At 36.9% G+C, this 18,922-nt stretch overlaps 1 protein-coding gene and 1 long non-coding RNA gene across 2 annotated transcripts; one reads left to right on the top strand and one right to left on the bottom strand.

The window, feature by feature from the left end:
• Window positions 1-449: 449 nt before the first annotated feature.
• Window positions 450-18,487, top strand: LOC125679153 (uncharacterized). Its single transcript, XM_048918125.2, has 12 exons — window positions 450-3,036; window positions 10,727-10,883; window positions 13,872-13,988; window positions 14,472-14,601; window positions 14,707-14,788; window positions 14,924-15,116; window positions 15,289-15,344; window positions 16,206-16,356; window positions 16,476-16,627; window positions 16,730-16,909; window positions 17,013-17,110; window positions 17,274-18,487. The coding sequence occupies exons 1-12, from the start codon at window positions 2,041-2,043 to the stop codon at window positions 17,995-17,997; spliced, it is 3,036 nt and encodes a 1,011-aa protein (XP_048774082.1). The 5' UTR covers window positions 450-2,040; the 3' UTR covers window positions 17,998-18,487.
• LOC130051960 (uncharacterized) lies at window positions 14,603-16,306 on the bottom strand. Its single transcript, XR_008800245.1, has 2 exons — window positions 15,281-16,306; window positions 14,603-15,183 (listed from the first exon to the last, which is right to left on the bottom strand). It is a non-coding gene; the product is annotated as an uncharacterized LOC130051960 (long non-coding RNA).
• Window positions 18,488-18,922: the final 435 nt, after the last annotated feature.

Genomic DNA, 18,922 nt, shown 5'->3' with positions numbered 1-18,922 from the left:
AGTAACATCTATGTAAATACCTATCATATTGAGAAAAGGCGATCTAAGTTGTTGTTGTTGTTTTTTTTTAGCCCAATGCCATGGCAATTACGTTTCAGTTGAGACTGAAAAATGCAAGTTGCGCAAGGAAGTCAAATATAAAATATGCAAATGTGCATTTCAGAACTTACTGTCTCACCATACATCAGCAAAAAAGCCAACATACCGATTAAATACATTAATGCAATTAATAAATCAAATGTTTCAAATCTAAGAAGACAACGAAACCATTTTTTGGACAATCTTAATTCTTGACTAGACGTTGATATTTTGAGGGAATAAATGAATTTGATATAAAGAAATTTCATGGATTTCTTTTCAAATAAAGAAAATTAAGGAATGAGTAACTTGTATATATATATACCATTAATTTAATTTACACTGCTCGCTCACTGCCCCACGATGGTAGCAATTCTGTACTGAATTATTCATGACGAGAGCTCCGCTTTATTTTAGTTCAACAGTCATTAGACGACGTTTGGTGACACTTCATTAATCTATACAGCACCGAAAATAGCCTACAAAATTTAAAGCATATTCAGAAAATGAAGAAATATGCAAAATTTGTTTAATGATATGACTTTTAAAATTTATTTCCTACCTTCAATTGTTGAGTGAATAACACCATGCTTGTTTTAAGTTTTCAAAGTTTAAAACAATTCTAAAGACTGTACGATTAAATTTTGGGTATGACTCGTTATGAAAATGAATCTTAAGATCTAAAACGCCTCAAATTGATTATCGATTACACAATCGAAAAAGAAATATTCCGACAAATGAAGCCGAGAATAGAATGTGTTACTTGACCTGGGGCGCAAATCAGTCAAAAGCTCTATATTTCATTATCGCCTACCTGTATACAGAGCCACTTTATTTGATTTCAATATGAAAATCTTTTAATTATCAAGAATAGTGTGTGCTTTTGGATTTTTTTTCCTTTCTGGATTGTTTGCAAACACTGGTCTGCATCATTATGAGCTGTTTGCCGTGTTGACAACCTATTGTGGAAGGTTCTAATCGGATCAGCAAATTCCGGACATGGTTCGTTTAATCTGTGGCGGGCGGATTTGGGTCGGGCTTGGGTTTTGTATAAAGAAGGTTTGAATAGGTTACCCTGATACAGGTGGTACAGATCCCCAAGCTTGACACACAGCAGACGGACTCAATTACGCCATGCTCTACCCCCTCACTTTACCAGACATTGCTTTTATTTATCACAAACACAATTACAGAAGGATTATGTAACATATGTCGACCATGTTTACTTCCTAGTTATTTATATAACAAAGTGGAAAATAAAGGAACACTTTTTTATATTCCTGAAAGTTCTGGTTCACTTTTGTATCGAAGTCTAACCTTCACAAACTCGATTCAAGGTTTATTTACTTACATACAATATCTGACAGTTTTACTCCACATAAGAGCTCTTTGTCAGCTCATTCTATACCAAAGCGTTAAGTAGCTTTTTATGTCAACAAAGATAAAAAATCTAACAAAGTAGAAATAATTTCCTCCCTACGGGGGCCCAACCAATTCAGCCGACCTGAAACAAGATACCTGTTTATTGCCCTATAATAACTCGTTCCGGTTGGTTGATGCGCTGTGACAGGCCGTTTCACAGCTTGGTGCGGTAACTCCGCCCACCAAAAATAAACCACTCGTCGCTCCATATACGAGAGAAATTATCTGTTCTTCATATGTAGGTCGAATAGGGACCGCTTTCGGTGGAGGATATTATTTACATAGTTAAAATTTTGTGTACAAGCGATATATTGGATTTTCCCTACATGCGATTTTGTGTTTACTTTTATTTTCACGTTAAACCTTTTACTCGGAAAGGAATATTTGAAGAAAAAAGTGGATGTTTCACTACAATTTTCATACATTAACGGGTTTGAAAAAAAGGGAATTTTCCTTATGCACATGTTGTAGATAATATTGAGGATTTGGGAAGTGACAATTGAAAGACACGCGAGGCCTAATGTTTAGGTGCCCGGGATAATGACGGTCCACGGGCAGCGATCTACATGTAGCTCCGAGAACAAGATGAAGATGCTACCCTCTACCCAGAACGGGTACGTGGGCTCAGTAGTCCATCCTCAGGACTCTGATCTCAGTGTCAGTAGGTCGTGGAACGGGCTGGTTTTCCAGGTATCCCCCATTACAATTGGACACACAAATGGACACACTGTGGTTTCTCCCCTGTCGTGCCAGGAAAATTACTTGGACTCACCAAGGTCCGGAACATCCACACCAGAAAAACTATTAGAATCATCGTTCGTTTCCGTGGCCAAACCTAGGTTTTCCATTGGAGATGACGATGTGGATGAAAATTCTTATTATTCCCAGTTTGAGTATTCAGATACTGAGCAGGAATATGTAACGCTGGACAATAATTACATCGTGTCCGCCCCTACTCCGGTGTATACAAGACATTTCTCCATGCTGGACTTCAAGAGAAACCAGCTGAACAATTCCACTAGGTCGGACAAATCCCGACGTGTTCCTTTTAGTGCCCACAATCAAGTGTTCATTGACAAAAATAAAAATCTCGATCAATCAAGCAACAAGCAAAAATCCCTAAAAAGGAAAAGTCTTAAGAAAATCGCGGAGAACATTGGGTCAGTGCTAAGTTTATCCCCCCGCAAAGATGGAAATCCAAGGTTGTTTTCTCCCAACGAGGAGGAGGAAGTCTATGTTAAGAAGGAAAGGAGTAAATCTGTGGGAGACTTGGAAATGTTTCAGGACTTTTTGGGACAGAGAACAGTAGGGGATGGGGAAGGAGATAGGGAGGGGCTGGGTCGGTACAGTGAGGATGATGTAGACGGAGACGACTTTGGTTTTCTTAGCTATCCCTTTCCTTCCTCCTCATTTCTCTCTGTAGCAATGAACAAGACGAAATCCCCCACACCCACCCACCGTATCCTACCACGGATACGCAGAAGCAAGACCAAGCCTCTCCCTGGGGCACAACACACGTGCATGTGGAGTTCACAGGTGAGTCCATTTCAATATATCTTTATTCACGTATTTTTCTAGTGGTTTTGCCTTTATTAATATTCTAATGTGAATGTAGTTAATTGTATCAGAGAAACTGACCCTTAGAACACATGTTATTGTGTGTGGTTTGCATCAGAAAGCCAAAAATCAGGTCAAATCATGAATATTATTGATGTACATATTTTATTGATGAGATGATCGTGTCTGTAGACAATGTGTCACAAATTCAATAACAAATTAATAGATCAGTTACTTTATGTAAGATGAAGAGATTTCATTGGGTGATGACACAGCCATGTAGCCAGACAATCTTTTCATGTATACTGTTACGTCCTCCTATTTCACGGTAGCGTCTCAAACCACTAGGGGGTCGGGGTCAGTCGACGTTGAATTCGTCCCACACTATTTACGAGCATTTTTTTTTTATCAAATAATGCTCCCTACATGTTTCTTTTATGACCAGGTGAACTATATTTAATTTCCCCAAGAACGCGGATAATGTCTCTGATTATGGTAGTATAAATCATAATCGCCTCTATTTTGCTTAAGCCTCTCGTATACACAGGCCCAATTTTGGGATTTGGGGGAAATAGACCAACCTGTTTGTTTATTTCATGCCAAGATAGTTAGATATCACAGTCTATTGAACTGGAAATTAAGTCATTCCTTGCATGACGAAGGGAATTATTTTGTCATGAATTTATTTTCGACTCGTGGAATTCTTCGCAATCCGTCTTCTCCTACTGTGACTTCCATTATTTAATAATTTATCGTCCATTCGTTTACGATTTATCTACCTGTGTCAATATTAGAATCTGTCCACTGTTTACGACAGAGTCAACATTTGTTTACATATTTATCTGTACTTGTAACATCCTCTTTCACTATTGCCACAATAGAACCAATTCAATAGTTGAATGGAGATACCGACTCCCCGCGGAGAACGTCACACCGTAGAACGTGTTACTGTATCAATAGGTCGGGTTCAAGCTTCTTTGTTTCCTCGATTCATGTCTTTGGTCGCGTGGGCAACCGCAAAGCAAATTTGTTCTATCGTGTGTTTTTGTCAAAATTGAAAAAAAAAAAAATGACATCACAGGTTGTAGTGTTTCTTTGTATGTATCTCTGTGCCATTACAATTTGTGGTAAAATTAATGAATTAGTTTGATGGGCATGATTGCGTGAAATTTTCTAACAAACTGTTGAAAACCCACGACACCCTCGCGTCTCTTCTGTAACTTCCAAAAGGCTTCAGGAGTTCGTGACGTTCTTTTCATTTTGCTACTGTTAAAATGATAAATGAATTTTATCTATGTGTTTGATCTTTTACTTCTTTGTTGAACAAAAAGAGGGTGTTGTTAGCGGGTAACCTGTGTAAAACAATCCACAGTTAAAATCAACATTCCCCCCCTTCATTTGTGTTGACAAAGTTGTCTTAGAATGATAAAGAGTTAGTTTAAATCTTGAAGGTTGGGTTCTATATCAGAAGGTCCGAGGCAGATGCGCTGTAAACGATCTTTAGATCGAACTATAAGTGGTCGTCCACATTATGCTTGTTGACACATACGAGACACACGAGGTCGAAAACCAACACGTCTCTGCCTTTAAGTTAATTTTCGGCGTTATTTTTCCACAGCAATAACTTATTTGGATATTTCATGTCTATAAAAGGTTAAAATACTAAACGGTGTTTATTTAAATTAGCTGCCAAGATGCCATTTATGTCGTAAAGTGTAATTCAAGGCTGGATTTCTGACCAGGGCCTGTTCGGGTCAGGCTAGGGATGAATGGAATCCATTAATCTTACAAAGAAATTAAAGGTGTGCTACACTAATTAGGTCTCGTAAACATACAGAACAATAAAGTCAACTGACCGTGGTCAGCACAAGTCCAGTCCTGCCTGTCGATTAGACACAATCAAGGACGACCGGACACTACTCTTACAAATATTTTCTTAGTAACATGCAGTTTAGGAGAGAGATGAAATAGAAAGACTTTTATTTCACCTGAAACAAAACTCACAGAACGTATAACGCATTACCCGGCTGATTTGATGGAATTTGACGTTGAGATGATTGCAGAGTTTTAGAATTAGTCTTAGATATATTCAAAAGAGGATAGAAACATAGCCTGAAAGAGCTTTTGTTTGTTCTGCATTGAAATGCAAAATAAACTGAGTGCAAGAACCCTGGAACACATTATACAGGTTGAAAACAGGAACGTTCCCATACTGCTTAAAGCCAGCGCACCTGTCATCCAACAGAGAGAAACAAAAACCCTAAAGAGAAAAAGATATTATACTCTCATCATTAGAGTTGTATAATATTCTTGAATATAAATATTGTATTCTCATCTCATCATTAGAGTTGTGTTAGATTCTTAGATATAAATATTGTATTCTCATTTCATCATTAAAGTTGTACAAGATAGATCCCCGCATGTAGCTATTGTACTCTCGGCTCATCATTGGGGCCGTGTTTTGCACCTGTCTAATATGCGTAAGGTTACACGTCGATATTCGTCCCGATCCGCCAGCGCAGAATCATCGTACTTTTAGAAACTGGTGATTGTAACTTTATCTACAATGACTGGACTGATTTCTGAGTACCATGTAACCAGTTCTAGCAAGGGGGTGTTCTTATGTTAATTGTCAAAACCTTAATTATTTATGTCTACCGCATAACTTAAAAACCAAACTTTGAACTAGGGTCACATCGTTCTTAAACGTTAACTTTCGAGGTGGAAAATTGGAACAGTATCCTAAATACAAAAATCTACACCAGTGCAATTTGATATGTTATACTTTAAATTAACCATTATTATATGGTGTCGTGTTATCTATTATCTCAAAAATCAAATATCGTTTTTTTAAATTTCGATAAAGAAGAATTAGCACATAATTACACGCGACCATGAAAACTAAAACCCTCCACTCAACAACTGGCTGTATCATTTAGAAATTTCTAAGTTTATCGCGGGGGCAATCTTAAATCATTTTCTCACGCACGTGGGGAAATATTAGCAATACACATTCTACAACTAACAGTCATTCCCCGTCCGTGATAAGGCACCGAGCTTGTGTCCAGGAATCCCGAAATCTGGAATGGTTTCAACCTTTGTTAGCGACACCGGGGAAATTTATCGCAATGCGAAGGGGGGTCCCTTTAATGCCGTTAAACATTCGGTGTCTATTGAAATAGCTGACAAGAAAATTGGAATCCTAATAATGAGAAATTTACTAACACCGTAATTACAAATTACCACTTCAAGCGAATGAAGTAACGACCCTATCTTTTCATTAACGGTTAATCTTCTCGCATATTTACTATCTCGGTAGTGGGTTTAGCGTGGAAAATTTCACTGAATTTCATGTTGGGTATCGCATCACCGCCAGGGTGAGATTTGCGACACGTCAAGGTCTGCTCGTCCCCATACTTATGTAATCACTGGGTCTGGTTTTATAACCCCCAATATGTTCAGTCGGCGATCATCAGTTTTATTACACAACAGAAGGTGTCTGGGTTGTATACAGACTTTTACGATATCATGAACGATAAAATAGATGAATGTTTTGTAAAGAGAAAAATTCATTTCCACTACGGCGCTATAAACTTGAATGATGGTTGTTCATCAAATTTCGTGATACAATTCATACACCATCGATCAGCAGGTTAAACTATCGAGCATAAAGAAATCATGAAAATATTTGTGTTTCTTGGATCGAACCAAGTCCGTATCACCAACACCTGTTTTTAAATGGAAACAAAGAAAATGTAGCATGTCAGTTATTTTTTTAAGAAGTTATGATAAAAAAAGGATTTTCTTGACAACCACAGCCGCACATAGTTCATGAATGTTGGTCTTGTTCACGACAAAATATGGCCATCGGTAACACACGCAAAGCTATACTTCATTCCTACAGGGATTGGTTCATTTAGTAAATGACTAAGTGGGTCATTTAAGATTCAGGGACGAGCGCTCTATCAAATACCAAAAGAAAGACTCGAACAGGTCGATAGTCAACACGTATGTCTATGCATGAGTGAAAACGGTCATCTTTCCTCCGGGGTCAATTTATTTTCCCGCGAAATTGTAGCATGAGTAATTGGGCTTAAATAGCTCTGAGATGGAGAGTTATAAATTGTTCAGGCATTTCGGTGTTTGGTGCGTTCTGTTGTTATAAACACTGATCACAGGGATACACTTCGGTGTTTGGTGCGTTCTAACGTGATGACTGTTGTTATAAACACTGATCACGGGGATACATTGCTTTCATATTAGTTTTAGTGATGCAAAAAATTCAAATTATTATTATTATTATTATTATTTGGTTATTTTAAATAAATTTTGAAAGAACAATTGTAACAATCGTGTCTTCGAAATAAAATTATCATGTTATAGATGGATGATTTATAAATGTATCATTTTTCAAAACTATCATTCCTATTTTGGAAGATAGGTATCATGTGACCGTGTGACTGCGTTTTATCGTGACAGAGGTGTAGAGCAAGTAATGCCGATATGTGCACCACTGTCCTTCTTAACAATGACTTAATGAGGCTACGTAACGTATGTCGTGTTTGAATAATAACATATTCAACACATAAATATGCCACACTTACACATGTCATCGCTGTGGGGTCAGGACAAATGAGATTCGTGGTGGCTGGGCCCTTGTTCAACTGTCTGATAGAATTATAAGGAAATGCACGGTAACAAGAAGATGCATCATTATGAATCCAACTGTTACACACGTGTCCGTTGAGAATTTATGGTCACTGTCACACTGACCAGTGTATAGAGGGTGGTTCTTAGTTTGGATTTTCGTTCAAAATGTGTATTATCAATTCATGACAGGCTTTTATTTTTTGTTTATTTGTTTCCCTAGTAATTATTTGTGCTATTTTATAACCAATACACGTAAATGACTGGATCACCCGGTAAGAGATATTTGAATCAGAGGACACCCTCCGGCCATGCTTGGTTTACATGTAGCAAAACACACCATATTCTGAATATTTACGGGATTTCTCTCAAAATTAGTATGCAATTATATCAAACTGCCCGTGGCTGTCCTGGTTGTGCCGTGTATTGCGTATAGAGGCCGGACTAGGGTCTGTTAGTTTATACAATCTGAACACGACTCGTAAAAAGTGTATTAATTTGAGCAAGACTGTCAGAAGTTAAGTTAAACTTCCTTTCATTTTTAGTGACACAGTGTACACTTACTGTACTTTGGGTCAGAGGGACCTGTTTATCTCTCTAGGTCAAAAGTTATTGCAGTATACTGGTGTTTATTTACAACATTAAACCGAACAACGGAATTATCATATGTATAAGAAATTCAAAACGACACACCGGAATGAACTTGTATGTAATACACTGTACCGTAGATATTACAGATGATCATATCAAGAACGTTAATTTATCCTTGCTCAAGGACAATTTACAGCAAAGACATTTTGAAGGGTATTCAGAAATAGAAACCTGGGATTTGTTGCCCCGAACACTGAATTCAAGGTTGACACCCGAGCCGTCAAATCGGTACTTATGTAGAGATGAGAGACAGGATAACAGAGATAGCTGTCGCCAGTGAAAGAAGATTCGGTACAGGAGTGGCGTATGAATACATACCGTACAATGGCTGATGGCGACAAAAGAAGCAAATTCATCCCATTCATGTTCCCTGCTTTAAATAACAAGGGGATATAAAGGGGTTTCTGCATCTAGAAAATATGATGAAAGTTATAAACGTGAAAATATTCTTTTTAACCTCGAGATTATATGTGAAAATAACGTAATTAAGTACACCAATCCATTAGAACTTGACTTGTATTTGGAAAATCTTATCCCACGAGCAAATGTAATTTGGTAAACGGTGACAGGCGAACAGTACTAAAATAAATTATCCCTCGTACAGTAAAAAAGTCACGCAAGTGGTAAAAAAGTAACTCAAGTGGTAGAAAAGTCACTCAAGTGGTAGAAAAGTCACTCAAGTGGTAGAAAAGTCACTCAAGTGGTAGAGGGTTCGATTTGTTCATGGGATATCGTGGTTTGAGTGTCCGTCCCCGGTCCACGCAGACAGTAAACTTTGAAATGGGTAGCAGGTACCAATGCTAAGAATCTCACGGCAAGATATTAGCATTATGAATAATGCTTGCGGCCTTGTCACAAGTTCCTACATATAACTTGTTGCAAGGAAATACAATTATGATATCTACAGGCGAAGTCTAATCAGTAGCGGGCGAAAGAAACCTATTCCAAGTCACGTGGCTTTTGATGAAGAGTGACTTTTGGCCCTCGCGTTTAACATGGGCGGTCGCTGAACATGAAATAAATGGAGATTAAAAAAAAATCATTGATACTCGAAGAATAGACATCCTACTCTGAAATCATCGCTGAGAATTTCGATTAATTTCATTCAATGTTCATCTCTCCCGTTTTGAGAACATTCTGACGCCCTCGACAAAGCCCGAGTGTGTGGAATAATCATATTTCCTGTTAATGCGCCACCAAGGGAGACATCATTTTTTAATGTTTCTTTGTCTTCAGGTCACTAGAATTTTAGTCTCGGTAACAGGGCGTCCTGATCTCAAATTTATTATACCAAACACAATGTAAAACTCCAGATATTCGGCTACCTTTAGTTCTCACTTCAGTCGTAAAAAGGTTTTTAATTTTTATAATGTTTACTTCAAACGAGTCGTTAAAATGTGTAAACATATTTTTAACCCAAATCTTCATCTACCACCCCCAAAACACATTTATTATGTCGAGCAAATGAAAAAAAAGTTGTATAATACTGTGAAAGCATTGCCGCTAATAGCTTAAAGCTATGAAACTGGTGAAATTGGCGGGTGCCATGTAGGTTTAGGGCTCTAGTTATAGAAATGAAATTTAGTGCATTCCTTTCATAAAACTTCGATTATAAAATTGTTTATGTCTCTCTGCTATTGTTGGACTTCGAAGGGTTTTCGGTTAACCACATATTTTTCGGTTACTGCAATACAATTCATGTTTTCATATGTGCAATTGAAATATTAATAAATATAAGTTATTGAATGTATAACAATGTTTTGGTCACGTTAATTTCTGAACACGTGTGCTGTTGCTCCTTACAGGGACATTGCACTGCTCAAGATTATCTCAATCATGAATAATCGGACAACCCTTTACATTTTGACATGGAAAGAAGCCTTTAATAAATACTATTGTCAATATGACCTATTTTTCATTTCGTTGCATGCTATGCAGTTTTAATTGACCAATATCCAAATAATCACGGGGCAAAAATAACGCAGCTAAATGGAATCGATTAAAAATAGAAACGATGAGGGGGTGATTTACGCTATTAGTACAGCAACATTTTCCCAGGATTGGGACACAGACAATGCAGGTTTTTATTGGAGATTTCTATTTCTGGTTCCTCGGGGAAGGCTTTTCCACAAACTCGACACTAGGCGCCAACAGTCTTAAATTCTCGAGTCCAAACAAAAACAGACATGGGATCAACCATTTTAGTCACTGTCATATTTACATGTCAAACTGTGTATTTTGTTTTCCAGTGAGCCACATGTTTTGCATCATATGAAATATGTGAAATGTATAAAATATTTAGCATTATATGATTAACCGTGTTTTTTGGTCACGTTGATTTCTGAACGTGTTTTGTGAATTGATATTACAGGGACATTGCACGTGGGCCAGCCTAAGTGGACGTAGAGTTGAACTCCGGCCATTCTGTCTTCTGCAGATCACGGATGCTGAGAGACACCTTCTACATAAGATTGTCTTGTCTCGACTTCAGGCTCTTAATCTCGGATGTCCTATAGCAATCCCTAAAGGTAATTAGTCCAACCCTACCCGAAATATGAAATTGTCATGGAATTATCAAATTCTAATCTTTGCTGTATTTAGCACAGTCCAAAACAAACTTTTTCACAATGGACCAACTAAATATTGAATTCTAAACTTTACTTTTTCATCAACTGTATTTAGCATAATTCAGTAACTTCAAATTGCGAAATTATTTGCCCATGTTCCAAAGCTTAGTCTGGGGTCTATCTGGTTTGGATACTGGAATAAATCAAATCTTCATTTTTAAAAAAAATATTTTCATAATTATGATACATTAATCAAGAATTGATGTTTCGAAACAATGGCATCGAGCTGTTGTGGTTTTGCGAATCTACTTGGTTAAAATCTCCTCAACAAAAGTTAAAAGAATGATCTTGTTTACATATTGATAGCAATGAAATAAATTTTATATTTGAAGACGAGAATATGTTTGATGTTTATTCCTTCACAGGGCGCGTGATTGACCCTGTAGGTGTAAACTTTAACGTAATGAACTTAAACTGACCCTAATGAAGGATTTTACGGAAACATTTAAAGTTTCAAATTCTGAAATACATTGCTTATTTTTGGGGGGATGAACTCTAGGGTTGAAATCTAAGAAGACACAACAATTTGGGCGTCACCAACAAATTGGCTTTTATGGAACTAAATTTTCGCACAATTACGGTTTCTTTGTTCGCGGTCCTAGCACAAACGAAAAGATCAAATGAGGAGAACATGCCCGTCCATAATCACATTGTAAATTATTTAGCGTCTCTAGCTTTTATGCTCATTTTTTGTAACTTTGTCAGAGCATAACGTGTTTCAGATGAATACAGATCTCTCAGGAATTCCATTGTAAAACCGCTCTAAAGAGGTAGAATCTTTTACACTGAAATACGAATGACTGGCGAGTTCAGCGGGGATACGTTTTCATCGTATCTTCTCCAGAAACAAAACACAGAAATAATGGACTACGATACTGTATGAAATATCGGTCACATGGAATTGTTCAGGAACAAGAAAAAAGATAATCGTTGTCTGATAACATCGACCTTTAAATATTTGTGTTGTTTAGAAAACATAAATTTATATTCGTTGTCTAAATTTGGATAACTTGTGATGGGTGTTTTTTCACTCATTGTGAAGTTTGAAGTTATGTGTTTTTTAGTATATGTGTTAGTGTTTGCGTATATGTACAGATTATGTGTTTAAGATTTACTGGGAATTTCTTTTTATCACATTTAAACATGAATTACTTGCAGTTCTAAATTTATATTTTATGGAAGGTGTCGAATTGATTATTCTCACACAGGTGTTTAAAACAAATTCTCTTTAGTATTGCCACCATGATGTATCGCTTTAAGTACAAGTATTATGATAAACATCAGTCAATACACGCACAAATCATTGTAATCAAATCTACTAGCCGGCGATACAGATGTACAAAAACAAATGGAAACTTGTCCGAAAGGTGACAAAATTCTGCAATGGACACCAAAGGCCAATGTGTTTATTTTCAAGTTGTCAGATACATAAGTGTTGTTATGCTCTAAGGCCATCAAATGGGATAGTCTGCTCAATAAAGCATAGGTCATAAAAGATGTTCATAAAACTGTGGCCGTTCCCACCAGATTAGCAAGTAGACTAGGGAGGGGTTTCTCTGGACCGTTAAGCTGGACAGGTCGGGCTAGTGATCGATCGGTAACCTAGGGAGTAACGACTCCCACGGACCCCCACAAACCTCGTGGTCCTGTAGTCACGGAAAGTTTCAGATCTGAACAGAGATATTCAGAAATTGTAATATTTTCGTAATGATAATGAGATGTTTGAAATTCCTCCAGTCTTCCCAGGGGTTAATTGCATTAGCTAATTTACAGATTTTTCAAGTCTGTCCGAGCGATAACTGGAACTAGAATGCTTTTCATGAACTCTGCGTTTTCCAACAATGATCAAAATTTGCCATATTCTCTCCAAGTTAAATATGCATTGTACCAATTGAATTTCTTATTATCGCGTTTTGCATATTTTTAGAGTAAAATCCTAGTATGATTCATTGACTAAATATTCTAAAATTAGTAAGTAAGCCAAGAAAGATTTGTGTAAGATTATGGGCAAATAATATGCTTATTAAATAAACTATGGAATATCATATGCATTGTCAGAACGGGTGATTCAACTCGATAAAACTGTTTACTTTTAAATGATTATGAATGGAGAACTTGCAAGAATGGTGACCAAAGAACGTAATTATGTCATCCACTGGAAGGGTTACGGCTTAATGCTTACAAAACTTTCAGTCAAATGACCAATGCGATGCCGGCTTATAACCTATTGAAAATTTACACAAGATTCCTTGGACCGACATTGATTTGGTCTCATTCATTTGATTTAATAGTCTCGCTGTTCGCTTCACAGTACGTAACACACAATTCCAGATATATTAACGAAAAGTACATTTTTAAAAATGCATCAAGATAATTTCACATGATACAAATCAAAATATAGAATCAACATTCCTATCTCAATTGGAGCAGATCTTTTATTTCCGGAATGACGTATCCGTCATCCATCACATTACGCTACAGTGTGGAGGTACTTTGACGCCAATCCGCGAAGTGGCGAAAAAGTCAGATGTTTATTTCACTCATTTCGTGAATGGTATTCCGTCATTATCATAATTCAACATCACACAAGTAACATTCCTAGGCTTCTCTTCTCTCTTATTTTGATCAACATCACGGAACTTGTCACTTCTGGTCTCCCACAAACTATTTTTGCAGCGCCCATTTTACACGAATAACATATTTACACCACTTTCTGAAATTCAAATCAAAAATTAATAACTTTGCATCCTTAATGAGATCTCAAAATAATTTGTTTTCGAAAATAAATTCATTTTGTATTTGAAATTAAAAAAAAATATGCGTCATTTATTCTATGAAATCTCTCCGACGTCTTCCTCGTAGTAACAATATATTCTTTTATACTTCCAGAATCGACCGACTGTCGGCGACCGAAGCGACAAATATTGTCATTTAAGAGAAGCAAATCAGCAAACCTAGCTTCCATTATCGACAAGGTGAAATCCGACAAGGACAGCGAGAACAAAGGTACCCCCCGCCGCTATTATTGTTGTGACAGTTATGTTTCTCCGTATTTATGCTGGTGTTTGAATTTTTTATACAGGACGTGACAAATGACATTTAATATCACACTAGACCACAGAAAGATTACACCGTAATAGATATAAGATGATTTCTGAGACAAACATTGCTTCTACTTTTTCTCAAAGTCTAAGAACACGTGAGACAAACACACACAAAAAGAATCCATGTACAAGTCGATATGCTCTGACGTATATTTTTGTTCCAATTATTTGCAAACACATTTTGATAATTTAAGAAAAATCGTTGACTTTTTAGTCTTGTGTTCTAATCAAAGGCTCCTGTGATTGTTGTTATTTTATTTCCTTTTTGCCTTAGACGATTACATTTACATGGTGCATATGTACAGGAAGTAAAAAGTCTGTGTAAAATAAATAAGATATTTGTCTCGTATGTCCTTATTATAATTGTTATATCTTGAATTTGTAGAGCACCAACCAGTTGGTTTGGTCTTCGGAATACCACTAGCAAAATGCATCGCCAACGATATTGACTTGCAGAAGAAAAGACGTGCTAGTAACGAAAACAATGACGTCATTATTCATTGTAGAGAACCACGGTAACGAGAAAACATTTATTTGTCAATTTCACAAAAAGTTCTTTTTATAGTCAGTGACCTTCACCTTCCTTGAGTTCAGTATTTCATATTCTCCTTCCATTCTAGGAAGTCCAGTAGCTCATCGCAGGGTTCCATAGAAAACATCAATCACAATGGAAACACTCTGTCACCCACCTCGATCAACAAGGTATGACCTAACATTTGAAATACTCAACAAAACAGTAGCTTCCTTACAGCACACTGTGCGATACCGTGCTCTGTCTATTTACACGGGTAGCCATATTTGATCTGAGCTATCACTGGGTATATTTCTTGCTTACAGAGAATACCGAGCACAGATTCGTTGTCGGAGTCGGACTGCAGTCGACACACGACAAATTCTAGTCTGGTCGACGCCTTGTCGCTGTCAATATCACGTCCAGAGAATCTGAAGAACGACCAGCTTCTGTCCTCCTCCCATCGGCCACACGTCCCTGAGATAGTACAGACCTGTTTTAAGTTCCTCGAGGCTTATGGTAAGCAATCACGTTAACATCTCGCAATTAGTAAGGGGGACGAAAAAAGGCCAAGTGTAACTGATCTCTAAAAATAAAAGAATTTTATCAGTAAATAGTTATGTACGAAAGGGAATCAATGAATGTTTCAATATAAATATGGTCTACATGTAATAATCCTTTACTTTTTCAGGCCTTCAAGTTCTCGGCATTTTCCGAGTTGGTGCATCTAAAAAGCGAGTGAAACAGGTATGATAATACAGAATTTGTTAATGAATGTGAAAGGTACTTGTAAATGACTGAAAACAATGAAGCTCTGTCTTCGGGGTTTTTGTTTCCAAGGTTACATAAAAAGTGCACAACTACGTTTGAATCGATGACAGGGTACATGATTAATGGTGCTTCGAACATAATTATTTTGGGAAACATCAGCATAAATGAACTTGGTTCCAGTACTATTCTTGGAATAGACACGAAGCCTCCAAGGCATGAACTACTGGAGTTGTTAACAACACAGGAGGTCTATATCATTTTCAAGGCAATCACTTTTTGAAAAATATTTCACATATATTCAAATTGAAAGGAACTGCAGTCAATATGCACGAAAGTTTCTATGGAAAATGTCACTGTATTTTACAATTAGATAATTTCTGATCCGATTTACATGAAATTTAAAACATCAAATCAATACATTTCTGTAGTTTATTACTGCATTTTTTTTTTCGTGATTCGCAACAGCTTGAGTTTTGATTTAAATAACAGATAAGAAATAGTTGTTTCTAAACATAAAAGGATATATTGAGGTCAGCAAATCATGAAACCTCTATTGTGGTTAGGTATTATGAGGTCATTGATATGAAATTCATGAAAGCCTAGGAAAGTGGCTTCAAAGTAATATTTTTGAAAGAAAGATAAATTTTAAAGAAAAATTTGATGATTTTTTCAATCGTTCAGGTTCTTTTGTTCGCTTTCTATAGTGTGATGAAGTAGTTTTTCTTTTGATATCCAATGCACTCTTTCTTTGTAAATGGAATAGTACCACTGAACGCTTTGGAAGACACATATTTAGAAGAAAAACGTTCTTGCTGACACAGTTTATCTTTGTTTCAGCTGAGGGAGGAGTTTGATAGTGGAAAAGACGTTAAACTGGACGAGTCCCACAACTGTCACGACGTAGGAGCATTGCTGAAAGAGTACTTCCGGGATTTACCGGAAGCGTTGTTAACACGTGATCTGTACTCCGCACTTGTTGCTACACGTAGTAAGTAATTTTATCTCCACACTTAAATAAATAATAATAATAATAAAACGGAGGCTGGTATCGATTTTGATACTTTTACAAAGTTTTTAAAAAAAAAAAAAACATTGTACAAATTACAGAGTTGACGTCCAAAGAGACCCAATTAGAAGCCATTGGTTACCTTGTGTCCCTACTTCCGGTCTCAAACAGAGACACACTATGGTCACTTCTCAACTTCCTGTCCACAGTAGATCAACATTCCATGGATAAAATCGGAGAAGATGGACAAACAGTAAGTATTTTTAGATCACGAATCTCATTAAGCGCTCTCACATGATCAATGATCTTTTTCTTTACGATGGTCATAGTAATATGCAAAACTTATCTCTAATAGTTACCAGGAAATAAAATGGATTCCCACAACCTTGCCACTTTGTTTGGGCCAAACATTCTACACAAAGTTAAACTATCAGAAAAAGAATATCAGGTGGAGAGATTGGAGCGAGCGGAAGAGCGCAAGGATGTCATTGACATCATCAAAGACATGATTGACAACTACAATAAAATATTCCAGGTGATTACTTCAATTACAAGTTACTTATAACAGTTTTCTGCATCTGAAAGTGTGCTCGGTGTAGTTTTTGAAAAAGAAATTCATGTCAAATACGTTTTAACAGGTTCGCCCGGAAGTACATGATGAAGTGATTAAATTGTTGGTGGAGACAGACCCAGAAACCGCCGATGATTTGCTCAAGGCCATGTCAAATGATATGGGGTATGTACAGTGTATTATCTAATGTTTTTTTTATTTCTGTTCCACACATTGTCCTATTGCTATTTCGTTCACATTCATACATCGGGACATGAAATTACATGTAATTTTTTTTACCAATGTGGAAAAGGGACACTGAGTATTAATGTTTTTTCTTCTTCATCAGAATGGAACCCGATCCTGACACTACTTCAAGCAGCATTTTTGAAGACAGTGATACAGCGTCGCTGCCTCATTCACCGTGTAGTGAAGGTGACTTTACTGCCTCCACGGCAAGGAATAGTGCGTTACATCCACCTCTGAGAAATACTCATAGTGACGATATAATGACTCCCAAAACGAGGCGGAGATTTTTCTTTTCTGGTAGTGACAGTGACAAAAGGAAAAGTAAAACTGACAATAACAATACGGAAAAAGAGCGACCCAAATTCCGGTTACGCTTGGATAGGAGTCCAAGTCCCGGAAATAGATCGAAAATTAGACCACCGAAAGTGAAAATATCTCCAGAAAGTTCAAGTCCAGAAATTTCAGTTCGTCGTTCTCGCCCAGAGAAAGTAGATAGACCTCGATCCGAAAACTATGTAAATCTTGCCATTCCAAAACCAAATTACGTCAGACAAAATAGTGCCACAAGTTTTGGTAGTTATGCTAATACCTCTTCTAGTGACAGTGTACTAGAACCGGAGGTGTCTGGACAATATTTACTGCCAACTCCAGTTTCTGGAGAAAACACGCCAATGTCTTCCAAGAGAGTGTCCTCGTCTCAGCGCCGGCCGTTAGGTGTTCGAAGTAATGCGTACCCTGGCTGGGAACGCGAGCGATGGCGGCAGTGGGAATTGTTAGCAGCGGAGGGAGGAGACGAAGGGTTTGAGAAAGAGACTCTCGTGTGATCAGTACGGAACTATGCAATTTTATGATATTTAAAATGCGTGATAATTGGAAATATACATTTTTTCATTAAACGGGTAAATATATATGTTCAAATCAGTGCTCTGCAATATATTTGGAAGTTATTTCCTGTGCAATATGCATTTGGATTGATGCAATACGAGTAGGAGCTGTATTTTATTGTTTCTCGTTTTGTTTATGCCCATATTGATGTCTCTCCATTGTGTTTCATGAAAGCATTGTTAGAAGTCGAGATTTTTGTCTATGCAGACTAGGGACAAAAATCTGTTATCAGAATTCCAAATCTTTCAAAGTGTTCGGTCAACATATGAATACAAATGTGGAGTCTTAACAGAATAGACGAGTATATGTTGCCCTTTTCCGGAAATATTACAGAGATCCGATGTTCTACTATTCATTGTTATATTAAATTGTTTATGCTTAGTAATTGTTTATAAAATCACACAATAAATTATTTTATGTACGGATAAATCTCTTCTTCTGATTTTTTGGGTCTTTTTTCAAATCTTTTATGCATACAAGTTAGCACGTTTTGCCAAAGAGCATAGCAAAGGTGCCTATATGAATAGAAAAGTACACTAATTTATATGTTAATGGAACAGAAAATCAATTAACTTTCAATATGATTATGTCGTAAAATCAACGTGAAATGATGGAGTTCTTTGATCTTGAGGCTTTTACATACCAGAATATTGAATATTTGGTTCCGGTTGAGTGTAATCGGTGAAAACAATGATGTAGGTTGTACTAAGCTGTGACATGCATCCGTAAGATATCCGTTACACGACATACCCTAAACAGCCCCGGGCTGTACTCCTATCTCAACAACAACATTTTTGCAAGACGGAAATACTATACGGAAAGGTCACGGTGACACAGTTTTGGTGATTTTTTTTTTTTACAGAA

Source organism: Ostrea edulis, chromosome 2, assembly GCF_947568905.1.
Source record: "Ostrea edulis chromosome 2, xbOstEdul1.1, whole genome shotgun sequence".
Classification (NCBI taxonomy): Eukaryota; Metazoa; Mollusca; class Bivalvia; order Ostreida; family Ostreidae; genus Ostrea; species Ostrea edulis.
This window is presented reverse-complemented; position numbering and strand designations above follow the sequence as displayed.

Coding starts and splice junctions, on each gene's coding strand:
- LOC125679153 (XM_048918125.2), top strand. CDS start 2,041: ATGACGGTCCACGGGCAGCGATCTACATGTAGCTCCGAGAACAAGATG. Junction 15,117..15,288: donor TAAGTTCCTCGAGGCTTATG/GTAAGCAATCAC, acceptor TTACTTTTTCAG/GCCTTCAAGTTCTCGGCATT. Junction 16,910..17,012: donor ACTACAATAAAATATTCCAG/GTGATTACTTCA, acceptor ACGTTTTAACAG/GTTCGCCCGGAAGTACATGA.